Source organism: Oreochromis aureus, linkage group 7, assembly GCF_013358895.1.
Source record: "Oreochromis aureus strain Israel breed Guangdong linkage group 7, ZZ_aureus, whole genome shotgun sequence".
NCBI lineage: Eukaryota > Metazoa > Chordata > Actinopteri > Cichliformes > Cichlidae > Oreochromis > Oreochromis aureus.
Window position 1 is genome coordinate 48538259 of NC_052948.1, and position 26664 is coordinate 48564922.

Genomic DNA, 26664 nt, shown 5'->3' on the forward strand with positions numbered 1-26664 from the left:
GGTTGTTTTCGGGTAATACTTCCGCTACGGCAACCGTGCGGGGCAAAAGGGGAGAAAACGTTTTCTCAGGTTCGCTCTTGATTCGATATCTTTACATCTATCCGGCAATTCGCCGATGTCTTCCCATCACTCAGGCACATAAAGGACTCAAAAGCGGACAGCGTTTGGATGACCTAATGGGGGGGAAGAAGAAGAAATCGCCACCGCAAGCGAGTGCTCCGGCAGCAGCGAGCCGGAGTGGTGGTGCTGCAGCGGGGAATGGAGTGGCCGAGGAGCCGAGGAAACAGGCAGCCACCAGCAAACCGGCCAAAGACAGCAAATCTAAAGGTGAAAATCACTCACAACGTGAACATTTCACTCCACGGTTAAAGCGTTTGCACTGTATTTTCACTCCAAATAATAAGATTTTAGTCTGAATTTAGCAGGCAGAAATATGGAGCATGGCATGGGTTAATCACACATATTTTCCTGTACTATTACTGGATTTACTTTTTTAACATCAACAGGGGCGATTCTAGGTTCAAACTTTTAGGGGGCTCAGCTCCCAATCATAATGTCATGCATATAGTGCCTTGTAATTAATATTAATGGAATATGCTGTTTCCAAATGAAGTTAAAGAACCATTTGTGGCAAAACACATAAGATGAGAATCATGCACAACATTATTTCAGTCTCTTAATCCCATAGAGGTGGTCCACTAAATCATGAAGCACTTTACCTTCCTCTTGTGTTATGGTCGACACTGATCCGTTTTTAGATTTTAAAAGTATAAAAGTGTCTTTTAAATTGGCTTATTACATGAAGCCTTTTTGACTTTGTCAGAATCTCTGTTTAAACAAAACAAAAGAAAATTTAATTTCACTAAATTATAAAAAGCTCTGGTGAAAATTATGACCTTTGTGTTGTTGGGGTCGGTTTCAACCCAGTTATAATATTAGACTGTAAAACAAGAATTAGTGCCAAAATGGAAATCGTGAATACACTGTGAGCTCACTAACCAAGTCAGAGAGAAGCTAGGGGCTTCTCTTTAACGGTTTGTCTCCTTCCCTGAACAAACAGCCCCCTTTATCCCCACTGCTTCACTGAAATGGTCATCCAGGTGAAATTGGACAGACGTGTACAGACCAACTCAGTTTAGTTGGTGCCTGGCAGAATACACATCTCCAGTCCATGGTGACATTTAGAATGACAGTGATGAGGAATAACTGGATGCCTATACTGGTGTTCTTGCTGAAGTGTAGAGATGCAGCAATGAGACCACTGATAGTCTCTTGGAGCTTGGTCCCATCGAGGATGTCTGGGAGAGATGGGTGCAGCTCCTTCCATTGATGCTCAGACCAGGGCCAGAGGTGACGTAAGATGAACGTTTTGCATCTTTCCATGGAAAATATTCCTTCTGGCAATACATGCCCAGCAAGTCAGGTAAATACGACATAATGTGATGTGATGCAAAAACCAGCTGTGCATGGAATCAAAGAAGACTGGAGGATTTGGAAAGGCAAACCTGCGAGTGGTATCCCTTAAAAAAACAAAGGAAAACATTTAGTCCTTGATATGACTACTGAACTGCGGGGAAACAGTATCACCTATGACAGTTTCTTTACCATCTCTGATCTTGGACTAGAACTTCTCAGAGGAAATGTACCATGGTGGGCACAATAAAACAAAACATAGCATAACAAAACAAAACAAAAGAAACCTGAGCTGCCCCATCAACTTTGCAGGTAAAGGGCCGAGCTCCACTTTCTTCAAAATATGCTTTTACAGACACCCCTGCAGTTGCTCCAAATTCTCCAAATTGTTTTTTGTTAGATAACGTGAGGCATGCTGTAAAAAGATAGGGCCTGGGGGCCATGCCAAAAAAATTTAAATCAATATTATCTTGGATAAGGTAACTGATAGGTAACAAACAAATTGGAGGATGAAACTGTGTTTTCAGGGTATTTTTGGGGATATTTTCCAGCTTGTAAAATAATAAACATGTTAGTAAATCAATGACATGGATTATTTTTAATTTTTTTTTTTTTAAACGTGAATAGTGGATTAACATGAAGTCTGACGCAGTGGTGTCTGTTTGTTGCTCTGTCTGTCCTCACTCCAGCTCCGAAAACCTACAGTCTTACCAACACCGCCCAGGTGGACACTGGTGGGGTCTCCGATAAGTCCATTCTTAAAGTAAGTCAAAAATCTTATTATATTGTGTCAAGTAGCTTTCAAGTTTAAAAAAAACAAACTTGTATTATTATAACACTGGGTGTTATTTTCACCTTTCAATAAAGGTTGCTATCCAAGCTGACCTGGAGAAGAAGATTATCAAATTGATCAATGAGTTCAGACAGGAGAATGGCGACAAGGGGCCCATATCAGGAAGACTTACAAGCAAGAAGTTGCTGGTAAAGACAAAACACTTTGATTCCTTCCAGCTGACCCACACTGAGTTTTAGTGTTTTGCATCCCTGTTGTTTTTCTCCTGATGTGCTTTCAGGACCTGTACACAGCTCTGCAGAAGTTTAACTTTAAAAGGGAGCACATTGAAGAGGCGATGAAGAGTAGCGTCCTGTACGGAGGAGATCTCCATTCTGCTCTCGACTGGCTCTGCCTCAACCTTAAAGATGGTAATACGGCATCAGCAGTCATCCAAACATCGTTATCGTCGTCATCATCGTGGGAGTCCTTAAAGGCAGAAGAGTAACTTTCTGGATTTATGATCTGTTTTGCTAGATGAGCTGCCAGATGGTTTTAGCCAGCAGATGCAGGAGGAGAGTCAGAAGAACCGGCCTCGATTTCAGCCTCCCGTCCATCAGAAACCTGCAGCTCAGAGCCCTAAACTGTCAAACAACACCACCCACAGAGAGACCACCAAGGTTTGTACAGAGAGGGTGTGTTCGACGAAAAGGAGGTGTTCTGTCAAATAGTTTCTAAGTGTGTGTGTGTGGTGCTTGGCAGGCCACAGAGAAGGAGGAAGCTGCCAGCATGAAGGATTGGATCTTAAGGTATGCAGAACAAAGCAGTGAAGAGGAAGAGGAGGAAGAGGAAGGTGGGAAGAAGACATGCAATCCTGAACTGGAGGAGAAGTTTGATCCAGTAAGTACAATCAGAGCCACTTAATTCTGAGATTCTCTTTATTTACAATTATAAGAGAAAACAGACACATATTCCAAAATGTTAAACTAAGGCTATGAGATTTTCTTACCAGCCTTTGTATGACGTTAAAAATGTGATCGTCTTTTGAAGTAAATGTCATTTAGGAAGTTGATTTTTCATTACTATGTGTGTTTTCGTTTTTTGCTGTGTAGAATGACAGGTATTTGATACTGACCGCTCAGCTGTATGACGCTAAAGAAATGGCAGCTGCTGCCAAGACCAAAGCAGACAAGGCGGGCCAGAGGATGGCACAGGACAGGATACGCATCATACAGCAAGGTGTGTGTGCGTGTACATAAAACTAAGACAAGGCTGTAAACTCACATTGCAAAAGAAAGCGTTTACATACACTCACAGGCCACTTCATTAGGTACACTTTGCTTGCATCAGGGTGGACCCCTTTTGCATCCAGAACTGCCTTCTTCATGGCATATATTCAGCCAGGTGCTGGAAACATTCCTCAGACATTTTGTCCATATTGATATGACAGCATCACGCAGTTGCTGCAGGAAGCGTCCATCACAAGATGGGCACACTGTGGTCATAAAGGGGTGGACAACAATACTCAGGTGGGCTGCATTGTTTAAATGATGCTTAAATGGTACTGCAGGGCTCAAAGTGTGGCAAGGAATTATCTCCATGCTGTTACACCACCATCACCAGCCTGAATTATTGACACAAGGCAGGATGGATCCATGCTCTTATGCTGTTTACTCCAAATTCTGAGCCTACCATCTGAATGTAGCAGAAGAAGTCAAGACTTATCAGACTGGGTGATAATTAGGTGACAGGAGTGGAACCTGGTGTGGTCTTCTACTGCTGTAGCCCATCTGCTTCAAAGTTTGACATGTCGTGCATTCCCAGATGCTCTTCTGCATACCTTGGTTGTAATGAGTGTCTGTTTGAGGTACTCTTGTCTTTCTATCAGCACAGAGCAGTCTGGCCATTCTACACTGACCTCTGACCTTTGGCATCAACATGGCATTTTCACCCAGAGGCCTGCTTCTCACTGGATCCTTTCAGTTTTTCAGATCATTCTCTGTAAGCCCTGAAGATGGTTGTGCACATGAGCAATCTGAATGATCAGATGGCACCGACATGCTCGGTTTAAACTCCACTAGGGTGTCTTGACCATGTTTCAATTACTGCCATGTGATTGGCTGATGACATGTTTGCATTAAGAAAGCAGTTGAACGGGTGTTCCTAATGAAGTGGCCTGTGAGTGTATACTGTTTCCTGTGGGGATATTTAAGATTTTTTCTAATTGAACATGGTGTTTTTATTTGCTAGAAATGAAGCAGCTGGAGTCCCACCCTATGTTCAATCCAGCCATAAAAGTGGTGGACGCCCCTCAAAAAGAAAAGAAAATACTTCCTGCGAAGGAGGACAAAGAAGAGCTCGGCTTTAGTTTATTTGAACAAGCTGAGAAGGACCCGCCGGCCGAGAAAGGTACACGGGTACACTTTGTGAGCCAAACTGACACATAATAGAGGCTGTGCGTGTTTTATGTGTCATACAGCAGCTTTAGGGAATGTCACAGTTCAAGAAATTGTGTACAACTGCAACTGCATGCTTTATGGATTTAAAAAAATCCATTCACAAAACTGAATAACATGTAAATATGAGTTTATCCTCAATGATGATCTCTGCTCACGTTGTAATAATCTGCAGCGGCGGTCAAAGACGTTGAGGGAAAATGTCCTTCATTTGTGTAAAGTAGAAACATGTAGGATGGTTATGTTGTTCACAAAGACTCATCACAAAGGCGCACAGAAGAGGAAACATTTTTATTACACGTTATCAAAGGGGACCTATTATCCCCAGTTCACTATTTTTCATTTATATGGTACTAGTGTAGCTTTGCAGGATTGATGGTTCATAATAATCCTTCTTTATCTTATACTGGACCTTAGTCTGAAAGGAGTCATTGTTGCCACGTTTAATCAGCATCCATCAGCTGATCTGACCTTTTCTTACTTTTCTTTCTTGCAGTTGTGAAGAAGAATGAGCCCAAGGACATCCGCAACTTTGACTACACGGCTCGCAGTTGGACCGGAAAGTCTCCCAAACAGTTCCTTATCGACTGGGTCCGAAAGAACCTGCCAAAAAGCCCGCCGCCTGCTTTTCATAAGGTTGCTTGCGGCAGATACTGGAGATGCAAGTGAGTGTGTCTCCGGGCTTCTGGTCTTTGGTTCATGTACTTGGCTGTTTTACAAATTCCAAGTGATGTCTTTGTCTCAGAGTGCGTGTTCAGAGGCCAGATGATGTTCTGGAAGTTTGTCCCACAATCCTGACAGAGGACAGCATGCAAGCTCAACATCTGGGAGCCACTCTGGCACTCTACAACCTGGTTAAAGGACAGGTAACAGTCACAGCGCACATGATGCAGTGGTTTTAGGGGTTTGGCCTGCTACATTTTGGCTTCGTTTTATTCGTCTTATGTGCACACAGTGAATTCTCTCCCCTGTTATTCTCTCACAAAGTCGGTGCACCAGCTGCTTCCTCCAACCTACAGAGATGTGTGGCTGGAGTGGAGAGACAGCGAGCAGCAGCAAGAGGAGGAGAGCCGCACCGCTGCCAACAAACCTCGAGACCAGTTCATCTCCCGCCTGCTGACCAGACTCAAACAGCAGCAGAACCAGAGCCAACGGCAGGAGTCTCAGTCCCAAGGGAAGCGTGCATCGAGCGCAGATGGTGATGAAGAGCCAGAAGAAACATGGGAGAATTTGGCCGGTCTCGATATCGGGGAGAGAAGAGAAGAGCAGGAGGACAAGAGTGAGAAAAGAGGTGGGAGGAGGGAGGTAGCTGATCTCGAGGCGGCCAGAGAGCACTTATTAAAGCTGAAGAAGTCACCACTCGCTCGCAAACTGCAGGTAAATACGCTTGAACTTCTCCACGTTTGCACTGAATGAAGCCGTGTTATTAAACGTGCGTCCCACCTTCAAGGCAGAGCGAGAGCAGCTTCCCGTCTTTCAGCACCGACATCGAGTCCTTGAGGCTTTGCAGCGCCACCCTGTGGTGGTAGTGGCCGGTGAGACTGGTAGTGGGAAGAGCACTCAGATTCCTCAGTTCCTCCTGGAGGACCTGTTGACCGGAGGAACAGCGGCACAGCCCTGCAACATCGTGGTGACTCAGCCACGCAGAATATCTGCCATGAGTCTGGCGTGCAGAGTCAGCCAGGAGCTGGGCTGTGAGGATGGACCAGGGTCAAAGGTGAAAATGCTTCTTTGTTTTTTTCCACATGTTTATCTCACCGTAGCCTGCCTTACTGACCCTGTCTCATCTTGAATTTAGTCGTCATTGTGCGGGTATCAGATCCGGATGGAGAATCAGTCCGGAGACTGGACGCGCCTGCTGTACTGTACCACTGGAGTTCTGCTGAGGAAGCTACAGCATGACCGGCACCTCAACTCTCTCACTCACATCATCGTAGACGAAGTACTTACTTACAGCTATGGATGCATTTCTTCTCATTCTCATCCTTCTTCTTCTTCTCATTCAGTATATTAAACTCCATCCTCTCAGGTCCATGAGCGCAGTGTCCAGTCAGACTTCCTGCTAACCATCCTAAAGGATGTTGTGATGAAGAGATCTGATCTGCAGCTGATCCTCATGAGTGCCACGGTGGACTGTGACAAGTTCTCCAACTACTTCAACCGCTGCCCAGTGATCAGCATTCCTGGCAGGACTTTCCCAGTGGAGGTAAGACAAGCTTTACTAGTTTGTTTTCATTCAGCGTCCAACCGTGGACTCCAGGGGTATAAGCACTGGAGGACTTTTTTTTTTTTTAAGACAGTAAGTTATGAAGTTGTATTGTTAATAATAATGCATTGGATTTCATATAGCGCTTTTCAAGGCACCCGAAGCGCTTTACAATGACATTATTCATTCACGCTCACATTCACACACTGGTGGAGGCAAGCTACGGTTGTAGCCACAGCTGCCCTGGGGCAGACTGACAGAAGCGAGGCTGCCATATCGCGCCATCGGCCCCTCTGGCCAACACCAGTAGGCGGTAGGTAAAGTGTCTTGCCCAAGGACACAACGACCAGGACAGAGAGGCCGGGGATCGAACCGGCGACCTTCCGGTTACAGGTGCCCTTCCCAACCCCCTGAGCCACGGTTGCCTGTCCTTCCTGTTATTCTGTTGTCTGTCATTTCTGACCTCAGGCATGAGCAGAGTATCTCTAAACTTTTAGTTGCTCTAAATGTTGAGGTTTTCAAAGATTTTTTTCTACTCTTGTCTCCGTTTAATGTCAGCGAGAGTGGATATCCTTAACAGTTTAGTCCCACCCACCTGCTGCTCTAAAACTTTTGTTTACAAGGGGGAGCCAATAGGAAGAAAGATAACTTAAGGGAGGAGGAGCTAAATTAGCTTCTTACTGAGGATTAATTGAGGCGCTGCTCCAAGATCCAGGGTTACTGGGAATGACGTAAGGCTACTCTAAATAAAATTATCCATCCATCCATTTTCTTCCACTTATCTGTGGCAGGGTCGCCAGATAAACACCGAAGTATTCCCATGTCACATGTCTCGGGTCTACCTGGGAGCCTCCTCCTGCTAGAACATTCCTGGAACATTTCATCCTAATCAGATGCCTGAATTACCTCAACTTGCTCCTTTCAGTGTTAATGAGTAGCGGTTCTACGCTGAGCACCTCTTGAATGAGTGAACTCTTCATCCTAAATCTAAGGGAGAGGCCAGCCATCCTTCGTAGAAAGCCCAAAATTATGGAACTGCAAATATCGCTTAGTCTGCTCTGGTTGTTTTGGATGTGAATATCAGGGATGGCCTGTATTTGTTTCTGGAAACTACGGTTTAAACTAGGGAGCAAGGATAAGGCCAAGAAACGTAAACATTTTCAACAATGTGTGTGTCTTTGTTTATTCGTTCAGGTGTTTCATTTGGAGGACATAGTGGAGCAGACGGGATACGTCTTAGAAAAGGACTCAGAGTACAGCCAGAAAATTCTTGAAGAAGAAGAGGAAGTGACGATCTCTGTCACGCAAAAAGGTGGCAAGACTTTGCAGCACCAGGTAATGTCCTTACCAGTTCCTGTCTGTCATTTTGTCTTGTCCTTTAATGCCTCACCAGGACTCTGAAACCAGAGTGGACTGTCACTGTCCTGTAAATTATTCCTAAATATGAGTTCATCAGTGTGCTCCTCGTTGTTCCAGGAAGTGATAGTGAGGGACTCGTCCTCGGGCTGGGACCTGGGTCCTGACCTTGACCACTTCAGCAGCAGGACCCGACATGTGCTGCAGTATATGAACCCTAATAAGATCAACATGGACTTGCTCGTTGACCTCATAGACTACCTAGGTACACAAACTGGCAGCATTTGTCACAGATTCATTCATGTTCTCTATATTAAATATGAAATATCTTTTTTTTTTTTTTTTTTTTATTTGTCTTGTTTCGCTGTTGGTGCTGTTGCCAGACAAAGCTCCACAGTTTGTGGATGTGGATGGAGCCATTCTCGTGTTCCTGCCAGGTTTGGCTCATATCCAGCAGCTGTTCGACCTGCTCTCCTCAGACAAGAGGTTTCGGGATAAAACCAGGTGGCGTGCACGCACTGATCAGTAATCTAAAAGAAGTGGTGACGCAAACGTTTCCCCCTGTCTCACTGTCACGTTTGTCTGTCTTGAAGGTACCGGATTGTTGCTCTACACTCGACCCTCTCATCGAAGGATCAGGCCGCTGCCTTTACAGTGCCCCCTAGTGGGGTTAGAAAGGTACTTCAAAATGTTCTACAATCATAGAAACAATCAAAGAAATATTACGAGATTTCTATATCGCATCACAACTGATCCTTCCATGTGTTAAACAGAACAAAAATCCTGTCTCTGCTTTGCATCACTTTTAGATTGTGTTGTCGACTAACATTGCTGAGACAGGTGTGACGATTCCTGATGTGGTGTTCGTCATCGACACTGGGAAGACCAAAGAAAATAAGTAAGACCTCAAGAAGGGAAACAGAAATGGATCTTTTCCAGTATGTCCAAATCCACAAAAATTGGGACGTCGTGCAAAATGTTAAAAAAAAAACCCAAAAAGAATGTAATGAACTGCAAATCCCATAAAGCCACATTTTATTCACAACAGAACAGAGAAAACAAATCAAATGTTTAAATTGGAGAAATGTACCAACATTTGAAATCTTGGTCAATGCGTTTATGAGATTTGCAGATCCTTGAATTCTGTTTTTTATTTAAATTTTACACCGAGTCCCAACATTTTTGGAGTTTGGTTGTCTTTTTATTATCTCCTACTTGTCTGTGTCCATAAAGAGTTGTCAATAAGTGGGAAGACTAATAAAGATATTGGACAGTTTTTGACTGCATGGCACTAGATAATAAACAAAAAAATGTACCCAAAATCTCTCAACCAGATTTTATTGTATTGTGTCATTTAGGAACTTTTAGGAAAAGATGACACAAACATGAATAATAAGTACCTGCTTGTGTGTTACATGCATAGACATAACTAACTCCACTCTGCTGTCGTCTTTCAGGTATCACGAGAGCAGCCAAATGAGTTCCCTGGTGGAAACATTTATTTCCAAAGCCAGCGCCCTCCAGAGGCAGGGAAGAGCAGGACGTGTCAGAAATGGCTTCTGCTTCAGGCTCTATCCAAAATACAGGTATGGAGCTCACCGTCCACTAATGCAGAGAGCTGGATGGAACCAAGTCCAGAAAGCAAGAAATCAAATACAGTCAGCAGAAAAGACAGTAAGCGACACTTTTCCAGTTTTAGGTCATGTGCTAATTTGATGTGCTCTTTTTATCTTTTTTTAAAAACCCTCCTGAATTCAGATTTGATGTCTTCATGGATTACTCCATTCCAGAGATTCTGCGGGTCCCACTTGAGGAGCTTTGTCTCCATATCATGGTATCTACACCGTTCTGATTCACACAGAAACAAAAATTCCCACACGGGGAAAACGCTTGACTCCTCTTCCTCCTGTCTGGTAGAAATGTCAGTACGGCTCCCCGGAGGACTTTCTGAGCCGCGCCCTGGATGCTCCTCAGCCCCAGTCGGTCAGCAATGCTGTAAACCTGCTGAGGAAGATCGGAGCGTGTCACCCTGATGATCACATCCTCACCCCTCTTGGGCAACATTTGGCGAGCCTGCCGGTCAACGTGAAGATCGGCAAGATGCTCATCTACGGAGCCATCCTGGGCTGCCTGGAGCCCATAGTAAGTCTAACTGTGCTGTGTGGTTGGTTCCAAGCGTGTGAGGCTAAGATCTTCCTTTGTTGAAATGTTTCATTTCATATCTTCCAAATAATATTAACCAGAGGCTTGTTTCAGGCAACCATCGCGGCAGCCATCACAGAGAAGTCTCCTTTCTTCACACCAATGAATAGAAAAGAAGAAGCTAACCTGGCCAAAGCTGCACTGGCAATAGCCAACTCTGATCATCTGACCATCTACAACGCATACCTGGGGTACGAACCAGTCTGGAGATTTTAAAAAGGCGTGGGTTGAATAATTCATTAGAGGAAACGTTCGGGAATTTTTTTCCTTTCCTTCCTTTGACAGTAACGTTATATATGTGTTATTTTTTATTTCTTTGTGGTTGTGAGACATTCTACATCTATTAAAAGAGCAGCCTGAAAAGAAGCTAGAAAGCCCATTATGATAAAAATCAGGACATTCAGGGAGGCTACTTGTTACTTACTTGTGTCCATCATCATACTTTCAGCTGGAAGAACTCACAGACTGACGGCCTGAGAGGAGAAATGTCCTACTGTAGGAAACATTTCCTTAATCGAACGGCTCTCATTACAATAGAGGTAAAGAGTCGTGTCCGCTGAACGTTCATTACTTAATTTTTTAACTAGGACTAGTTTTACTTCTTCCGTCTAATTCCATGTCGCTGACTCCATCTTCCCTGCAGGATGTGAAGCACGAGCTGATGAAGATGATGGAGCAGGTGGGTTTCTGGTCGTCTCGCTCCTCGTCCTCCTCCAGCTTAAAGCCGCAGGCGGCCTCCGTGTCCAAGCAGCAGATCTCTGTCCTGAATGCTGTGCTGACTGCTGGACTCTATGACAACGTGGCCCGGGTTTTATGTACCCCTTCTGTGGACGTGCTTGAGCGCGTGGCCTGCACAGTGGAGACGCCTCAGGGCAAGGCTCAGGTCCACTTTTCCTCTGTGAACCGCAACCTGCAGACGCACGGCTGGCTGCTGTACCAGGAGAAGGTATGGAAGAAGAGTGTGTGTGTGCACGCGTGTGTGAAGTCCCTATCGATAATTCACACTTGTGTTAAAAACATGTTTGTTTTTTTATCCACAGGTGAAATACACTAAGATCTACCTTCGAGACACCACTCTGATTTCTCCTTTCCCCATGCTGCTGTTTGGAGGCGACATCGATGTTCAGCACAGAGAGAGGCTCATCACCTTGGATGGATGGATTCATTTCCAGGTCAGAGGTCACAGGGATTACTTTAGGATTAGTTTACTATAGCTTCCATTTGAGGCAATTTGAGTAGAGTGAACTCATTGTCATGTTCAAGAAACCAGTTTGAGATGATTTGAGTTTTGTGACATGGTATGTTCAACAGAAGATGGTACAAAACATCCTCCACATCATCACATCACCACCATGCTTTGATGTTGTTCGCACCAAATTTTGACCCTCCCATCTGCAAAAGTAGAAATAGAAAAATGCTGCCCGTCCGTTGAGTCTCAATTTCTGCTGTTGCAAGCTTTTGTCTAACTTTGGTGAGATCGTGTGAACTGTAGCCTCAGTTTGTTGTTTTCCAGCAGTTTTCAGCAGTTTAGATCAGCAGATCTAAACTGTGTTACTGAAAAGTGCTGCAGAATCAAATTCTCTTTGTGTCGCTCTCGTTAAAAGGCTCCTGTGCGGATCGGTGTGATCTTCAAACACTTGAGAACGTTGATGGACTCTTTGCTGGAAAGGAAGCTGGAGAACCCAAGGATGAATTTGGAGGGTAAACCGACATCCTATCAACAAAAAATGTCTTTGTCACCACATAATGTACATAGTACATAGGAAATGAGTTGTTATCCTGAGATATAGACAAGTGTATTGTTGAGTTTTGTCTTTTCATTTGATTTTTCTTCACATATTGCTGTGTGGAAATGGAATTAAACTAGCAGTGACTAAAATTGTGCCCAAGCTGCTCTGGAAACATTTGTTTAATCGCTTATCCGAGATAAATACAGACAGATCTAATTCTGTGTTCTTGATGTAGGTGAGGCGACAATCCGGATAATTCTGGATCTGATCAAGTCAGAGTATGCTGCGTAACATCAAACCAACCGAGGATCTGAACCCCACTCCAGTATGCAGAATAAACACTGTTACGATGCGTAGCAGCCAGTGGACAGAGGAAGTGACCCTTCCCAGGAACTCTTTACTCACATTGAGGAGGACTGTACAATTTGAGATGCATAAAGTCATGCTGAAATGTACGAAAAAAAGCAAACAAGACCACAAATAAAATAAAGCTGATTTGTTTTATATTTGAAATGGTTATTTTGTCATGGATGATGATCATGAGAAAATATTATACCTAAAATACAACCTGTAAAACACAGGGATCAGAAAGGGCCTCAATTTACAGTGCTGTGGAAAAGCCTTGAGCCACCTCTTATTTCTGTAGTTGAATCTACAAAAAATGCCAATGAAAACAGATTAACAGGCATAAAATAGTGTTTTTGAACCCAAAGAGCTAGAAAACTGTTCAAATGAGGACAAATCCGTTGCAGGTATAAAAACTATCTACAGCAGATTAACAGTATCTGACAGTGATGTCCTTGAAATACGACAAGATCCAAAGAGCTGACACAGGAGACGAGGGATCTGCAGATGATTTATCTACTGTTAGCCAAAGCGCCATCAGAAATGGTCTTGGTGGCTGTCAAGAAGTCATTCTTAAGGAATGGGGAGAAAAGGCAGAGGTTTGCCAAACTGCACAAAAACTGGGATCAAGATCAGAGAGGTGCCTACAACCCTGTATATCACAGTTGAGGGTCTGTCATCCTTGGAGCTGCATCTTGGCTTTTAACCGTGGTTAAAAAATGCAAATATTGACAGGATTAAAAATGTAGAAAAGTACAGCCAGATTTCAATAAATAACGCAATACTACATAAAGAGTGCGATGGCAATAGCTTTATCTCTTAGCATGACAAACACAAACACGTGATCCTAAACACACTTGCACTGAAGTAAAGGCATGCCTGAACATAAAAATGCCCACTAACAGTCATGGATTGGCCTCCCCAGAGGCCTGTATCTCAACATTACTGAAACAGTGTGGGATCATCTTGAGAGAGAAAAGAACAAAAGGCAGTGAACATTTAAAGAAGAGCTTTGAATGTCCGTCAAGAAGCCTGGAGAACTATTCCTGTACACTATTTAAAGAAATTAGAAGCACTTTTGACTAAAAGAGTTCAGGCTTGTTGAAGAATAAATGTGATCGTACTATTGACTTTCAAACTCATTAGAATTGTACACTTTATTTCCATGTTTGTTTGCACACGTTTAAATAAATTGTTGCACTTATTAAATTTAAAGGAATGAGGGGTGTCTAAAGATTTTTGTACAGCATTGTAAAAACACTGTTTAATGAATACAAATGTCTCAAGAAGTGCAGTGAAGAACAATGTTTTTAACAAAAACCAACAGCAGATTGGTCACAGAATCAAATGCTATCTATTTACTTTTTGCTACAAATTAGAAGTCGTTAATATGGGCAGAAGAAAAAAACACAAAAACACAGTGAAACTCTTAAAATCCTCCTCCAATACCCAGAAATATATTATAAATCATCATCACACGCATTTTAATTACAGGAACGTCGGTTCAGAGCATAAAACCCTTAAAATGACTGAAAAAGTGTTGGGTGCAGGTTGCACTTGACTAGGGTGTGTCTGCTGAGAGTGTGCATGAGGCTTTCTCGTATACCTGTCAGCTGACGTGACACTTTCATACTTAAGGGGAAATGAAACCTAGATTACACAGTATCTTATTGTGTTTCAAATATGAATAGGCTATTTTTTAAATACTTAAAAGTAAAGTGTGATGGAGTTATGTAGAAGAAAGAACCTTGCATGACACCGACATATTAAAAGGCACAATGAGCCCCTACATTTATACAGGAATTCAACAATACAGCTATAGATGTAGATGTTATCACTAACCTACTGCAAAAGCATCACCATTTAAGTCTGTTCTAATTTCAAAAACCGAATCAAGCGTTCCAAAATAAAATGTTCACTATCACTTAAACCTGAAACTCTATGTGCATTTATGACACAAATTTTCCTCTCTGGTATGACCTTCCTTTTACAGGAAATCATAAAAGAGGAAGTGAGGAGAAGTACAAAGTAACCCTGAGGTTTGACACAAAGAACAGTCCACAGTGTGTGCAGTAATTCCTCCAGCACATATGTGTGCTAGTACTGGATAACACTGTAGTCTGCGTCCTCCACTGTTGAGTAGTGCGAATCATCTGCAATAAAAGCAAACATTAAAAAACATTTAGTGTAAAAAGAAGAAGCATGGAACAAACCATATACACAAATATTCAGTTGTTACAATACTGATATGTAAATCTGATCATTTTCAGTAAAGTTTACCAGGTTTGTTAAACATTCACAAATACATAAAATGCAAATAGAACATGCTTGGAAGATACCAGGATGTATTACTGGTTCTGGTTGATAACCAGTATGATTTCCTGGTTATTATCAGCCACAGTTCTCTACAGTGTGGAAGCTACACAACAGCACAGGGTCAAAGTTCTAATTTCAGTGATGACTAAGCATGTTCTACTCAGAGTAAAATGTGATTTGAAATGCAGGCTTGGCCCTACATTTACACCACACTAAAGTGGATGCCTTGGCAGGTTTGGCACCTTGATGTAAAAGCTGTGGCCCGTGAAGCTGTCGTGCTGCCAGATGAACACAGCAGCACTGAAAATGTACCTAAAATGTGACCACATTTAGGTATTCCAAAATAAAAGCCCTAAAAATTCACTATGCAGGCCTCAGATTTTTAGGGATGTGGTCGAGACAACTGACTGTGTGCTTTATGAAACAAGACCTTTCATTGGGCTTTTAACTATTTAAAAAAAAATTATTATGCTTGTAAAAATGACTGACGGTGCAATTTTCAGTATTTCCCCAGGAACTCAACCAGTACAATTGGCAACAGTTTGGCAAAATTTCTGAATGCTTGCTTGGACAATTTCTGTGACGGTATACTCTGAATTTAAGTTTGGCTGTGATCACACAAAAAGAACAACATTTGAATATTTTATATTAAATATTTGTTGACTGGAACTTGGAGTACTTTCAGTAACTGAAACAAATCAATGTACATAGGTTCACATGATAAGGAGTGAACCTGGGACCTTTGGGGTCTCTGGACAGTAGATAACTTTGAGGGCTGGTAGTCTACTTTGATAGTGCACTGTATTTAAATACAAATAAAGCAAACATACCATTACTGTTCTGTGCTGGCACAGGTAATGGTCCCCTCCTGCAAAGTCAATATGAGCAAAAAAAGCAAAGAATCAGAGGTGTCCCAACAATGCTCTGCACATGTAGCAAAACAGGTTTTAGAGTGGGAGAGATAATTATTTGATCCCCTGCTGAATTTGCAGAGTTTGCTCACTTCCAAAGAAATGAAAAGTTTGTCATTTTTACGGAGAGATACAGAATATCAACCAAAAAGCCCCCACCCCCACTGTGTGTCAATGTGGCATACAGATTACAACCAAGCAACCAACTAATCAGTCAACTACAGATCAGAATCTGTACATGGATGAGACCATGTACCAAAAATCTTGGACAAGAACCTCCTTCCCTCAGCCAGAACACTGAAGGTTGTGGATGGATCTTCCAGCATGACAGTGACCCTAAACTTACTGCCAAGGCAACACAGGAGTGGCTAAAGAACAAGCACATTCCATAGAGAGGTAACCACCTCAATCCTACAGAAAATCTTTGGAGGAAGCTGAAGCTCTGAGCTGCTTTAGATTTAGATTTAGAGAGTTTCTGTAAAAAGAAGTGGGTCAAAATCCCTCCTGAGATGTGTGAAAACCTGACGACCAACTACAAGAAACATCTCTGTCATGTTTGCCTGGGGATAAGATACCTAGCTCACTCAGTGACATACAAATCAATTTATAACTTTAATGTAATGTGGGTTTTTTTCAGGATTTTTAGTTGATAATGTGTCTCTCTCCATTAAAGTTACTACCACAGATTTCAAGTGAGCAAACAAAATGAGCAGAGGATCACATAATTATTCCCCATGCTGTTAGGAGGCAGGCTGCACCCTTTGCTGGAATCCTTCTCTTTCATACCTGTTGACTGGTGGAGGCATTCGAAAGGATGGTGCTCCAGTTGGTGATTTCTGACCACTATAGAAGTTCTCATACACAACTGGAACTGTTAGAGAGGAAGATGGAAATTGGTGACATACTGGTAACTCATGAGACCATGCTGTTAGATAAGAAGCTCTTTAAGTACAGTGCTGTCGTTGAGTCATACCTGGTGGTTTATCACCAGTCTGTCTGAGGTTTACAAAATGTTCAATATCTTCCTGGATGTCACACTGCTCTAGTGACTTCCTCACTTCCTCATACAGCTATGCGAACATGCAAAAAAAGACAGTAAAACAAGATCAGAGTCCAAGCAACTCACAACAAAGATATAAATATATGAAGCTGCCCAAGAACCTTAAACTGCAAATAACTGTTTTTCACACATACAGAGAGCAGAACATGATATAAATGCAAAACTGACGTATAAATATAATATGTAAAATGTCTGTGCTTATGCAGATACTGAGATTAGCATATCCGTATAAGCAGATAGTGAATAATGTCATGTCTTTTACAACAAGGAAGAAATAAATACATAATGAGTCATTTTAATGGGTACATTTAAGTAGTGCAGCTGTGTTTACTAAAGTGCAGCCTAAATTTGGGGTATTTTACATACTGCTTAAGTACTGGCGGCTTGTTCAGGGTATTCCGTCTCTCGCCCTATAATAGCTGGAATACGCTCCAGTGATCGAATTGGATAAGTGCAAGAGAATGGATGGATGAAGGGATGGATGGATGGATGGATGGATGGATGGATGGATGGATGGATGGATGGATGGATGGATGGATGGATGGATGGATGGATAGGTCATTTAGTATTGCATAATTTCTTGTTAATTTTGCAGAAATACAATCAATATTTTTACATCTTACACTGGACATTGGACATACAATTGTATATTGTATTATACATCAGTGGGTTAATCTTCCCAAACTTCCAGGTATTTTACAGAAAAGGAGACGCTGCTTTCCTGTACAATCGTTTTGAAGCAAAAGGAGTGTCGGGCCCAAAACGGTTCAGGGAATTACGCCCTTATTCTTGGGTCATATTATAATGTGTGACCAAGTAGTATAGCTGAAAACTTTTGTTGGCTTTGAGGTTAATAAAACCAGTGGGCGAAAGCCGAGACAGCGAAGTCACAAGCTGTAGAATCAAAACAATGAGATGCTAAAGTGGCCTTATGACCAACCTCCCTGATATTTCCCACCATTCGACCTGCTCTTTATATAAAAATACTGATTATAGTGATCGTGGCAACTGGAAACTTTACCTCGTCACTGGTCACACATTGCTGGGATAACTGGTTGAGGTGAGTCCAGACCGTGTTTCTCAGAAAGTTGATCCGCTCCACTGACTGCTTTTCAAACACCTAAGGGGACAACAAAAACAAAATCACTAGGCTCATTTCCATAATGCGTGCTTTAGTTAGAACTTGAAGGTTGTTGCCTCACCTCACAGGCTTTGATATGCTCCTTTATCCAGTCATCTCTAATCTTTCCCAGTGTAGTGACATTCTGCTGGTATAACTTGTCTGTAAATGGAGAGAGTATAAAAAGTATAAATGAGCAAACTCAGCGCATTAACTGAGAATATTTAAGCCACGTTCGGCTATGCTTCCAGTTATGTGAGGCTATACGCTGGCACTATGGCGTAATGCTAAACTTAATCTCTCCATGCCAGCACGGTCACTATGAAGATGTTGCCATGTTGAAGTTAAGCACACAGGGGCAATGGAGTGACGTGACCAAGATGCCACCATCATCACAGTGTGTGTGAAAAGCTCAGTCAAACCGTCCTGCTGTTGTTTGCTTTCTTACCTGCTTCTTCTGCGTTCTGTTTTGCTTGCTGTGCTTTTGCATAGAGCTGAAACATGACATAAAAGGAGGAATGAGATATTAAAAATGAGAAAAGCCCTCTACTGAAGGTCATACAGACATTATTCCTGTTTCAGTCTGCCACTTTTTTGTACCAAATGAGCTGATATAATAAAGAGAAGAAGTCTGAGGGTCAGAAACCAGTAGGGGTATCTTTTTCTCACTAAACACTAATGTTTCATTTGCAACCATGTGTTCATCAGCCTGCATCTTCCTTGTTAAGTATTGAGGCTTTCTGAAGTAGAGTTGTATGTTTTGCTGACACCTTTAAAAACGGGCATTAACAACAACACCTCTAAAACGGAAATAAGCACTCAAGTGGTAAATGGTTGGGACTTACACTGCTCTTTTCTACCCTGAAGGCTCAAGGCATTATTTACCACAAGCCACAACTACCCCCTCCCACTCACACATGGATTGCTTTATTGTACTCTGTTTCACACACAGACTTTTACTCCAATCGATGTCTCAGCGACTCAAAAAATAATAAAGCCTCTTGAAATTGTGACCAGTGATTTAGATAAGTGAAAGTCATAGCAGCAAATACGAGTACACATATACGTGTACGAGTTCAAAGAGATTTCAAGGTTCAAAGTCCAAAACTGGGGCCAATAAATGATATAATGCCTTTAGCATTTATCCTTTCATTCTTTTTATATCACGTTAAATACTGATGAGTGCGGGTGTCGGCCGTTGTCACGGTACCTTTTCCATGTGCTTGGTGTTGTTGGTGTTGGTGTTTCGGTTCACGTTCTGATCCGCTTCTTCTTTGTCTCGACACTTCTGGTCATAAGTCTTTTTTGACTTGAGACAAAAGCACAGTCGGCATGTTAATTATGCATTTTGACACTTTTGTGAAAAAAAGAAGTTCCCCAAATATATAAATAAAGTCAGTCTACAGAGACCATGTCTTTTGGTGCCACCATCTGAGTTTTATTGTCACCGAGCCTTAGATGACAAGTACTTCTACTTTTGGCAAAGATTTTAATGGTTTTAAATGCTGCCCTGCTCTTCACTTCCCAGACTGGTAAACACAACTTCCCCCACCAAAGAGGAAGAACAGCAAAAGGATAAGAGCGGCATTTTCACAACACAATTGAAACCCGTCTTACGTGAATCACTAATGGGAGATCTGCTTGAGGCCACATTGTTTAAATACTTCTGGTTTTCATTTTACTAAACACGGGACAGAACATGAGTTCAGGACTGCAGCTTTTGAACCTTAAAATTTGAATAAGGAAGTGTTTGACTTTAGTTTTGCAGACCAATCGCCGCAGCTACTTCATGTGACTGAATCCACAAACTAATTATATCAAACTATTGCTTTTGTTATCACAACTAAAAGGAGCAAAAATGTTTGTGCAGAAAAGTCATCAATTCTGGTTGGTCTTCGAAGATTTTAATTTTTACTTACATCCATTGTCTTCTTGTACTGTGAGGACCTCTGTTTGTGGAGAGCATCCATTTGTTGTTCTATCTAAAATGACAAAGTTCAGTGTCATCATTAATGTATTACCTGAATGCCTTCGACATCTCAGTGCATTGCAATGTGAATAAAAACCTTTTTCCTAGCTTCTTTCTGCTTTTCTTTGAAGTCTTCCAGTTTCTTGGCCTCCTCCCTCATGTTTTGGGCCAGTTGTAAATGTGACAGACTCACTTGTTCAGTCTCTGCAGAGCGAAAGTATACTTCAAATTGCAGTCATCATAGATTTTATAATCAAGGATTAGGGTAATTAAGGAATCAACCATGATTAAGGTAAGAAAAAAAGTGCTTACGTAATTTCAGCATGTCCAAGGATCTCTTTAATGTGCTGAAAAAGCAGAAGAAGACATTATTCTGCACATTGAATTTTTGGTGTTGGCACCTTGCAAATACAAATCATGCATCCTGAATTATGATCAATGGTTTATCAAATATGGCATTCCTCAAGGATCCATTTTAGGACCTCTTCTTTTCTCATTATGCATGTCACCCCGTGGCTCTAGCTTTGATAAAAACAATATTCACTTTTACATAGATGATACTAGCTCCCTGATACACTTGACAGCCCAATGAAGAACCTCGGCGGTACTTAGAAACACTCATCCACAGCTCTATCATGTCTTGTGTAGACTACTGCAACTCTCTTTATATGAGTTTCTCAAGTTAACATAAAGATAAAACATCAGTCCTGTTTTAATTCAGTTAACAGTACAATTGAATTGATTCTGAAATACAGGATTTATTTAAATATTGTTTATTCATTTTTAAAGCCCTCCGTGGATCAGCTTCACAGTATATCACAGATGTCTTTATACCTCTAGATCTAAAGACAACCTGCTCTTGTCTAGTATTACTTTTGTTTTAAACATGCCATGCAAATAAAATAAACTTGATGTGGCTAATCTAAATTTACGCATGTCTGTCCAATGCACCCACATAGTCTATTGGTGCATCTTGCTAGCAGAGATGTAGCATTGAGCTGATAATTTAGCATGCCATCTTCTTGTCCAAATATAGTTACTTTTGGCTCCAAAAAAGAAGAAGAAGAACTAAATAAGCTAAGCACAAGGATTTAAAATTTCACAATCTATGGTGCAAACAAGCAAGCAAACCTGAAAAAATAAAATGTTCACATTTTAAAAGAGGAAGGAAAAGTCTTGTGGAGGTTTTCTAAAAGAATTACTAAGTTAAATGAATTAAATGCATAATACATGTAATTTGATACCAATTTGATACCAGTCGTAGTTTGTGATATGACTGGTCTTAAAATAGTCTTATGAATTGTGTATTCTGTCTAAAAAGTTATAATTTGTTATTTTTCACTTGCCAAAAAAGAATAACATTTTTCTCTATAGAGTTCCTCCTTTTCACCCCCTAAAGTGAAACTGGCCGGCAGGCCTCTGAATCAGTGACATCTTTACTATTTGAATTATAGAAATATGAGTCAGACAGTTCTGTCTGACTCTAAATAAAATGTTCAGTCAGATAGAACTACTAATGAAAGACAGTTCTCTCTGACAGTTTCTCTAACTCTAAAAAAACAACACCAATCATTTGTCTAGAATAGATCAACTAAAATGCTGTAAATAACTATCAGAACAATGAAAGGACATCCTGACAACACATCCATTCTGTCTCCTTCTAACTGATCTCAAGGTTGCTTTAAAAACATAGATGAAAAATGCCTTTACTGCGGTTCAAGTAACTCCTTTGATAGGACATCTTTAAAAGACGAGTCTATGAAATCTTAGTGCATTATTGATAAAGTAAATTATGTAGCTAAGTCGTTCCTTTCTATAATTAGTGCGAGCATTCATTAAACAGGAACTAGGCTTGCTAATAAAAGATCGTGGTAGTGGTGTCATATAAAATCTGACTACATCAACATTAATAACCAAACCGTCAATTTTACAGAAGTTCAAACTTAATTTCGAAATTCAACTTGTGAAACAGACTGAGAACAACAACAACAACCTTTGGTGAATAGACTCATTGTTTTCTTTGACCTTACTTTCTGCACTACACCTGAGTCCAGACTACAAGGTACTGTGTCAGTACTGCAGAAACACACTCATGCATTAGATGGGGTGAGGCTTCCTGTAAATACAGCAGGCCAAGCACATAATAACAGCATATCAACACAGAGGTCGCTTACTTCATCTCACTGTGTCCACACACCTTCTTGGACAAACTAAGGAGTTCTTTGGCATACTTCTCTTCAACTGATGCCCTGAAAGAAACAACCCATTGAGTGAGGGCAGCGTAAAAGCATACATGCAAAGATTCGGCCAACAAACAGAGCAGTCTGCCAGCCAACAGACTGTATATGAATTTACATGCAAAACCCATACTAGACATCTCTGAAAGGTAATGCTTTATCATAAATTTACATTTATACATCCCTTAGGCTTCACTATCAGTATTTTTTAGAAGTTATAAATTTACATATTAAATTATTAACTGATACAAAAAAGACAGGACAACATTTACATGTGTGGTGTTATAATTGGAGTCTGTTCTTTCTCTGAAGAGTTTTGACAGGAACATTGATGCAACATTGGAGAAGAAAATGGAAAATAATTTATCAATTCTAATATGCATTGTACAATGATAAATATAAAAAAAAACATACATATAAATATACAACTGAATACAGTTTTACTATACAAATGCATGAGCATGCTATAATGCTGACCGCTTAAAATATGCTTAATTTGCTTATCAATGCTAATAGGAGACTTTAAATAAAATGCAACTCTAACAGATCTCAAATATAATTACACAACCACAGATCAAGATATAGTTAACACTATTTACAAAAAATCATAAAACATGCGATTCAAACAACCTAAACCAGGAAGTTCTCACACTAAGTTTGACCTGAGTCCTTCCTCCACACCTGCGGGCTGTCGTGGCTGCTCTTTGGTGTCCTGAAGAATTTGTTTTTGCATAACCGAAAGCTGAAAGAATTCGATTGTTGCCGCCGTTTCCCACAAAACACCTCATTCTGACCATGTTTCCTTACTCTACTTTTATTTTGGTAAATCTTCCCACAATTACTGTTAAAACCACTGCGGTTTAAAAATGGTGAGTCCCAAATTAGGAAACGTACAGTTATGTTTTGGCATAATATCCTCCTTTTTTCATAGCATTAACCTCACTAGGTCACGTTTCTGACTACACACTGGACTTTTATATGTGTGGAGTGTTTTTGTTTTTTTGGTGTGCGTATGTGTGTGTGGGAGAGCACGGACAGATTAATTATTATAAGAGGAAGATGAATTAATGATTAGATGTGAAAGTTTATACGTCTCTATTATAAAACCTGATGCGTCACATCATTCCTGCTTGACTGGGACTTCATTTCTGCTCTACTGTGATCCACCGACGCATCACCCTCCCTACCCCGGACCCAACGCCACCTCCAATGCTTACCTCCCCTCTGATGTGGACATCGGGTCAGTTGGAGGCGCAGTCGAAAGATTGCAGCGGTCCCAGATCAGATGTACACACTGGAACACTTTCCCATGTTGCTTGTCTGTGTTTATTGTGCTATGGTGTGTTGATATCTGTGCATTCCTGTATTATCCTTTTGTGTTACACATTTCGATGTTTTTTTCCTCGCTACCTAGCCTGACCTGTCTCCCCAATGTGATGTTTGTGTATTGTATGTACGGTCGGCAAGGTCTGTCATCTCGGTTGCGGGCAAAAGACCTGCAACTGACAAATAAAGGCTATCTCATCATCTCTCATCTCATCAACAGTGTGCAGAATTAACCTTAGAGAATTTTTAGAAAGCAGAATTTTACTACTTTTCTGGTATTTAATCATATAACTGCGATAGTGCGCTTTGCACAAATTACAAGACGGTAGGACGTGTTTGTGTTTGACTGACTATATAATTAATAATCAAAATATGTATTTATCTGATTTTTTTTTTAGATTATAGCAACTAAAATTTACTTTTTTAGGCAACTTTATTCGTTGTATTCCAGTACTGTCCTTAATCTCAAAATGCTCTAAATGCTGTCCTCCTCCACTACACTTGTCGTTCTTAGAGTTTATTTTCTTTTCACTCTCTTCATCCTAATTGCATGCCTGCAGCCAAAACCTGCACTACATCTACCTATCTTGCAGTCAGTTACATCGATGGCAACAACTGGCCTGTAAATGTAAAGCTTGAACACAGTTTTGCAGACTTTGGTTAGAGCCAAACATCCCATCAGTTGTGCATTATTATATATAAGGATGACGGCATTACCTGGCTTTCATGAAATCCTCCACCTCCTTGCATGTCCTCTTGCCATCATTGAGATACTGAATGATGGCATCATACCCGATAGTGGAGGTCAGGTCCGAGTTCTGTCAGTAAGATGCACAGACAGTATTACAGCAGACAGTTTTACAGCAAAGCACATATCTTAAAAGAAACAGAGAGCTGTACCTCTGCTACCTCTACTCCCACACCCAGGTTAACTGTAGGACAGCCACGCTCTGGCTAAACTTGTTTAAACATCCCTACAGACATAAACGAGCACTGTAGCTTCAGAATAATTGACTCTGAGTGTAATTAATGTTTGGGACTAGGCATCTCTGTAATTTAGTTAAGGTGAGGGCAACAGCTTATAATCAACTTGCCAGACTTTCTATTGGTTTAAAATACACCATATGAGGCCATACTTAGACAATGCAAAAATCCTGCAGTGAAATTTAACTACACATATTTGCTTATGTTGCGTAGAAGTTATTGGTACTCTCAGTATGTCCACTCTAATCTGCTGGATTATTCAGTTTACTCTTTACACCACTAAAGGAAATGACATTTACTATTTACACTGCAGAGAGAGAAACATGTGATCTGATAAAACATTGGTCAGGTTACACATGACTGCATTACCAAAAACTCCCCATCAGTTCATATCAAGTGTTTTTAATAGCTTAGTTTTGATGCTCCTCTTTCCATACTATTTTACGAACGTTAGATCCCTCAACAGGATTCCCGTTTCTAATAATTAATACAATACAAAAATACAATTTTTTATTAAACCATCTGAAGCTGAATCAAAAAATAAAATGTTTCAAATTCCAATCACAACTTCACAGAAAGACAAACAAACAAAAAAGACAAGAAAAAACCTCACCCAGAAGAAATCCTTAAAATGAAGGTTCTTCATCATGTAAACGGAGCAGGCAGCAGACAGGCGCTTTATCGCAAGCACTCTCTGACCATGTAAGAGAAAGTGCCGACTGTCAGGCGAGAGCTGAGTCTATCAGGCAAAGCCCGTCAAAGTGACGCAAGCGCAGTCACGTGACAACTGGAGCGCCAAAAACTTCATCGGATTCTTGCGCTGAGCTTGGTTTTGTCGCCATCTGATGGCTAATGGGCGTACTTACAGTGTTTACAGTTGGTATAAACTGGTCCGATAATAATAATAATAATAATAATAATAATAATAATAATAATAATAATAATAATGTTGAGAAGAACAAGAAGAACAAAAAGAAGAAGAAAATACAACATGATTTAAGCAGTTCATTTGAGGGGGTTGATCCCTAACAACAAATAAAACTAAAGTAGTACACTGTAAGAAAACATATGAAATCCTAATTTGTAACGTAATCGGTAAATAGCGCTGTTAAATAAACACAGTGTAGACAAATAGGAAAACCTTACAATACTGTAATACCAGCAGTAGCACAGTAATGGATTAACTGCCCTTGAACCTTTCACTGCTGAAGATTCAAAATAGCCCATGTTAATGAATAACCTCTTCAGCATCAGGGACAATCCATCATTGTCCCAAGGTGCAGGACTGAACTATCCCTTTCGATCCTTTCTATCGGTGGCTATTACACTGTGTAACTCCTAAATAACTAGAAACCAGATAGGATTCATATTTATGTTTGGATTTTATTTCATTGGTTTCATCTGTGTCGTGGTTTTTGTAGCTGGGCTTTATTCTGTCTTGATTCTTGTGCACATTAAAGGCACAAGAATTCTTATCATTCTACATGTGTTATTAATTAATATCAGTTAATAAGTTAATCAGTTACCTGAGTTGGCTTTAGTTTTACTTTTTAAAGGTTGTAAGGTGCAGTGGTCATATGTAATTATATTAACTGTAGTGACACACAACTCTCGTTTATCATTTTCTTTTTAAACTACGTTGTACTTCAGGTCCCCGACAGCAGAGGGCAACATTTCGCTTTTACACAGCTGCAGTTACTTTTTATTTTTAAATAAATGAACTTTACTGAACAAACAACGAGTATACAGCATACAAATAGATGAATTATACAAAAGAACAAACATGAACACTCAAAACAAGCTATGATGTCCTATTTCTCATAAATTTTAAAACATGCCACTTCAGAATTTCCCCATCACATCCCAGTCAGTATAGTTTGAGTATTTGTGTCACTTATTCATACAAGTATTAATGTGCATGTCTAGAATGTTGATCTAGGACAGGAAGTAATTAGACAGACAAAAAAGGAGGGGGTGTATCTTCACTCAAGTTTCTATATTATTCCAATATAAATTGATGTTTTGGATGTTCTGATTTACCAGCAAAGGAATTTCCAGTGTGGGTGCTTATGGAACAGCATTCCATAAGCACCAGTAGTACCAGTGTCACACAGATTTTTGATTTGAGCCCTGTAACACATTAAAAATCAGGCATGGGCTGCTGTGGGTTAGGGTCCTACACAGGTTAAACTTAACTCAGGGTAAGTTTAAACCCAGCTGACCTTAGCTTTACAGAGAATCCATTTACATGTTTTTGCTGT

General features: G+C 40.8%; 2 protein-coding genes across 2 annotated transcripts; one reads left to right on the plus strand and one right to left on the minus strand.

The window, feature by feature from the left end:
- Positions 1-27: 27 nt before the first annotated feature.
- dhx29 (DEAH (Asp-Glu-Ala-His) box polypeptide 29) lies at positions 28-12641 on the plus strand. The gene is made up of 28 exons (XM_031754511.2): positions 28-327; positions 2103-2176; positions 2281-2394; positions 2487-2616; positions 2723-2865; positions 2948-3085; positions 3298-3424; positions 4436-4594; positions 5138-5306; positions 5387-5507; positions 5629-6018; positions 6092-6358; positions 6440-6583; positions 6671-6847; positions 8042-8182; positions 8324-8468; positions 8587-8707; positions 8797-8881; positions 9013-9101; positions 9661-9789; positions 9962-10037; positions 10121-10345; positions 10460-10596; positions 10854-10944; positions 11049-11351; positions 11446-11577; positions 12010-12106; positions 12371-12641. The coding sequence occupies exons 1-28, from the start codon at positions 177-179 to the stop codon at positions 12424-12426; spliced, it is 4131 nt and encodes a 1376-aa protein (XP_031610371.1). The 5' UTR covers positions 28-176; the 3' UTR covers positions 12427-12641.
- Positions 12642-13276: 635 nt separating this feature from the next.
- Positions 13277-25140, minus strand: pstpip2 (proline-serine-threonine phosphatase interacting protein 2). The gene is made up of 14 exons (XM_031754657.2): positions 25017-25140; positions 24137-24237; positions 22031-22105; positions 20169-20203; positions 19954-20060; positions 19807-19869; positions 19098-19196; positions 18336-18381; positions 17970-18049; positions 17789-17887; positions 16681-16777; positions 16494-16578; positions 15627-15664; positions 13277-14633 (listed from the first exon to the last, which is right to left on the minus strand). The coding sequence occupies exons 1-14, from the start codon at positions 25050-25052 to the stop codon at positions 14578-14580; spliced, it is 1017 nt and encodes a 338-aa protein (XP_031610517.1). The 5' UTR covers positions 25053-25140; the 3' UTR covers positions 13277-14577.
- Between the last annotated feature and the right edge of the window lie 1524 nt (positions 25141-26664).

Excerpts from the sequence above, each read along its gene's own strand:
- pstpip2 (XM_031754657.2), bottom strand. The coding sequence starts at position 25,052 with ATGATGAAGAACCTTCATTTTAAGGATTTCTTCTGG. Across the intron at positions 22,106-24,136 it reads GAGGATTTCATGAAAGCCAG|GGCATCAGTTGAAGAGAAGT; the intron begins GTAATGCCGTCA and ends TGTTTCTTTCAG. Across the intron at positions 17,888-17,969 it reads AGCATATCAAAGCCTGTGAG|GTGTTTGAAAAGCAGTCAGT; the intron begins GTGAGGCAACAA and ends TTGTCCCCTTAG.
- dhx29 (XM_031754511.2), top strand. The coding sequence starts at position 177 with ATGGGGGGGAAGAAGAAGAAATCGCCACCGCAAGCGAGTGCTCCGGCA. Across the intron at positions 3,086-3,297 it reads TGGAGGAGAAGTTTGATCCA|AATGACAGGTATTTGATACT; the intron begins GTAAGTACAATC and ends TTTGCTGTGTAG. Across the intron at positions 10,597-10,853 it reads ATCTACAACGCATACCTGGG|CTGGAAGAACTCACAGACTG; the intron begins GTACGAACCAGT and ends TCATACTTTCAG.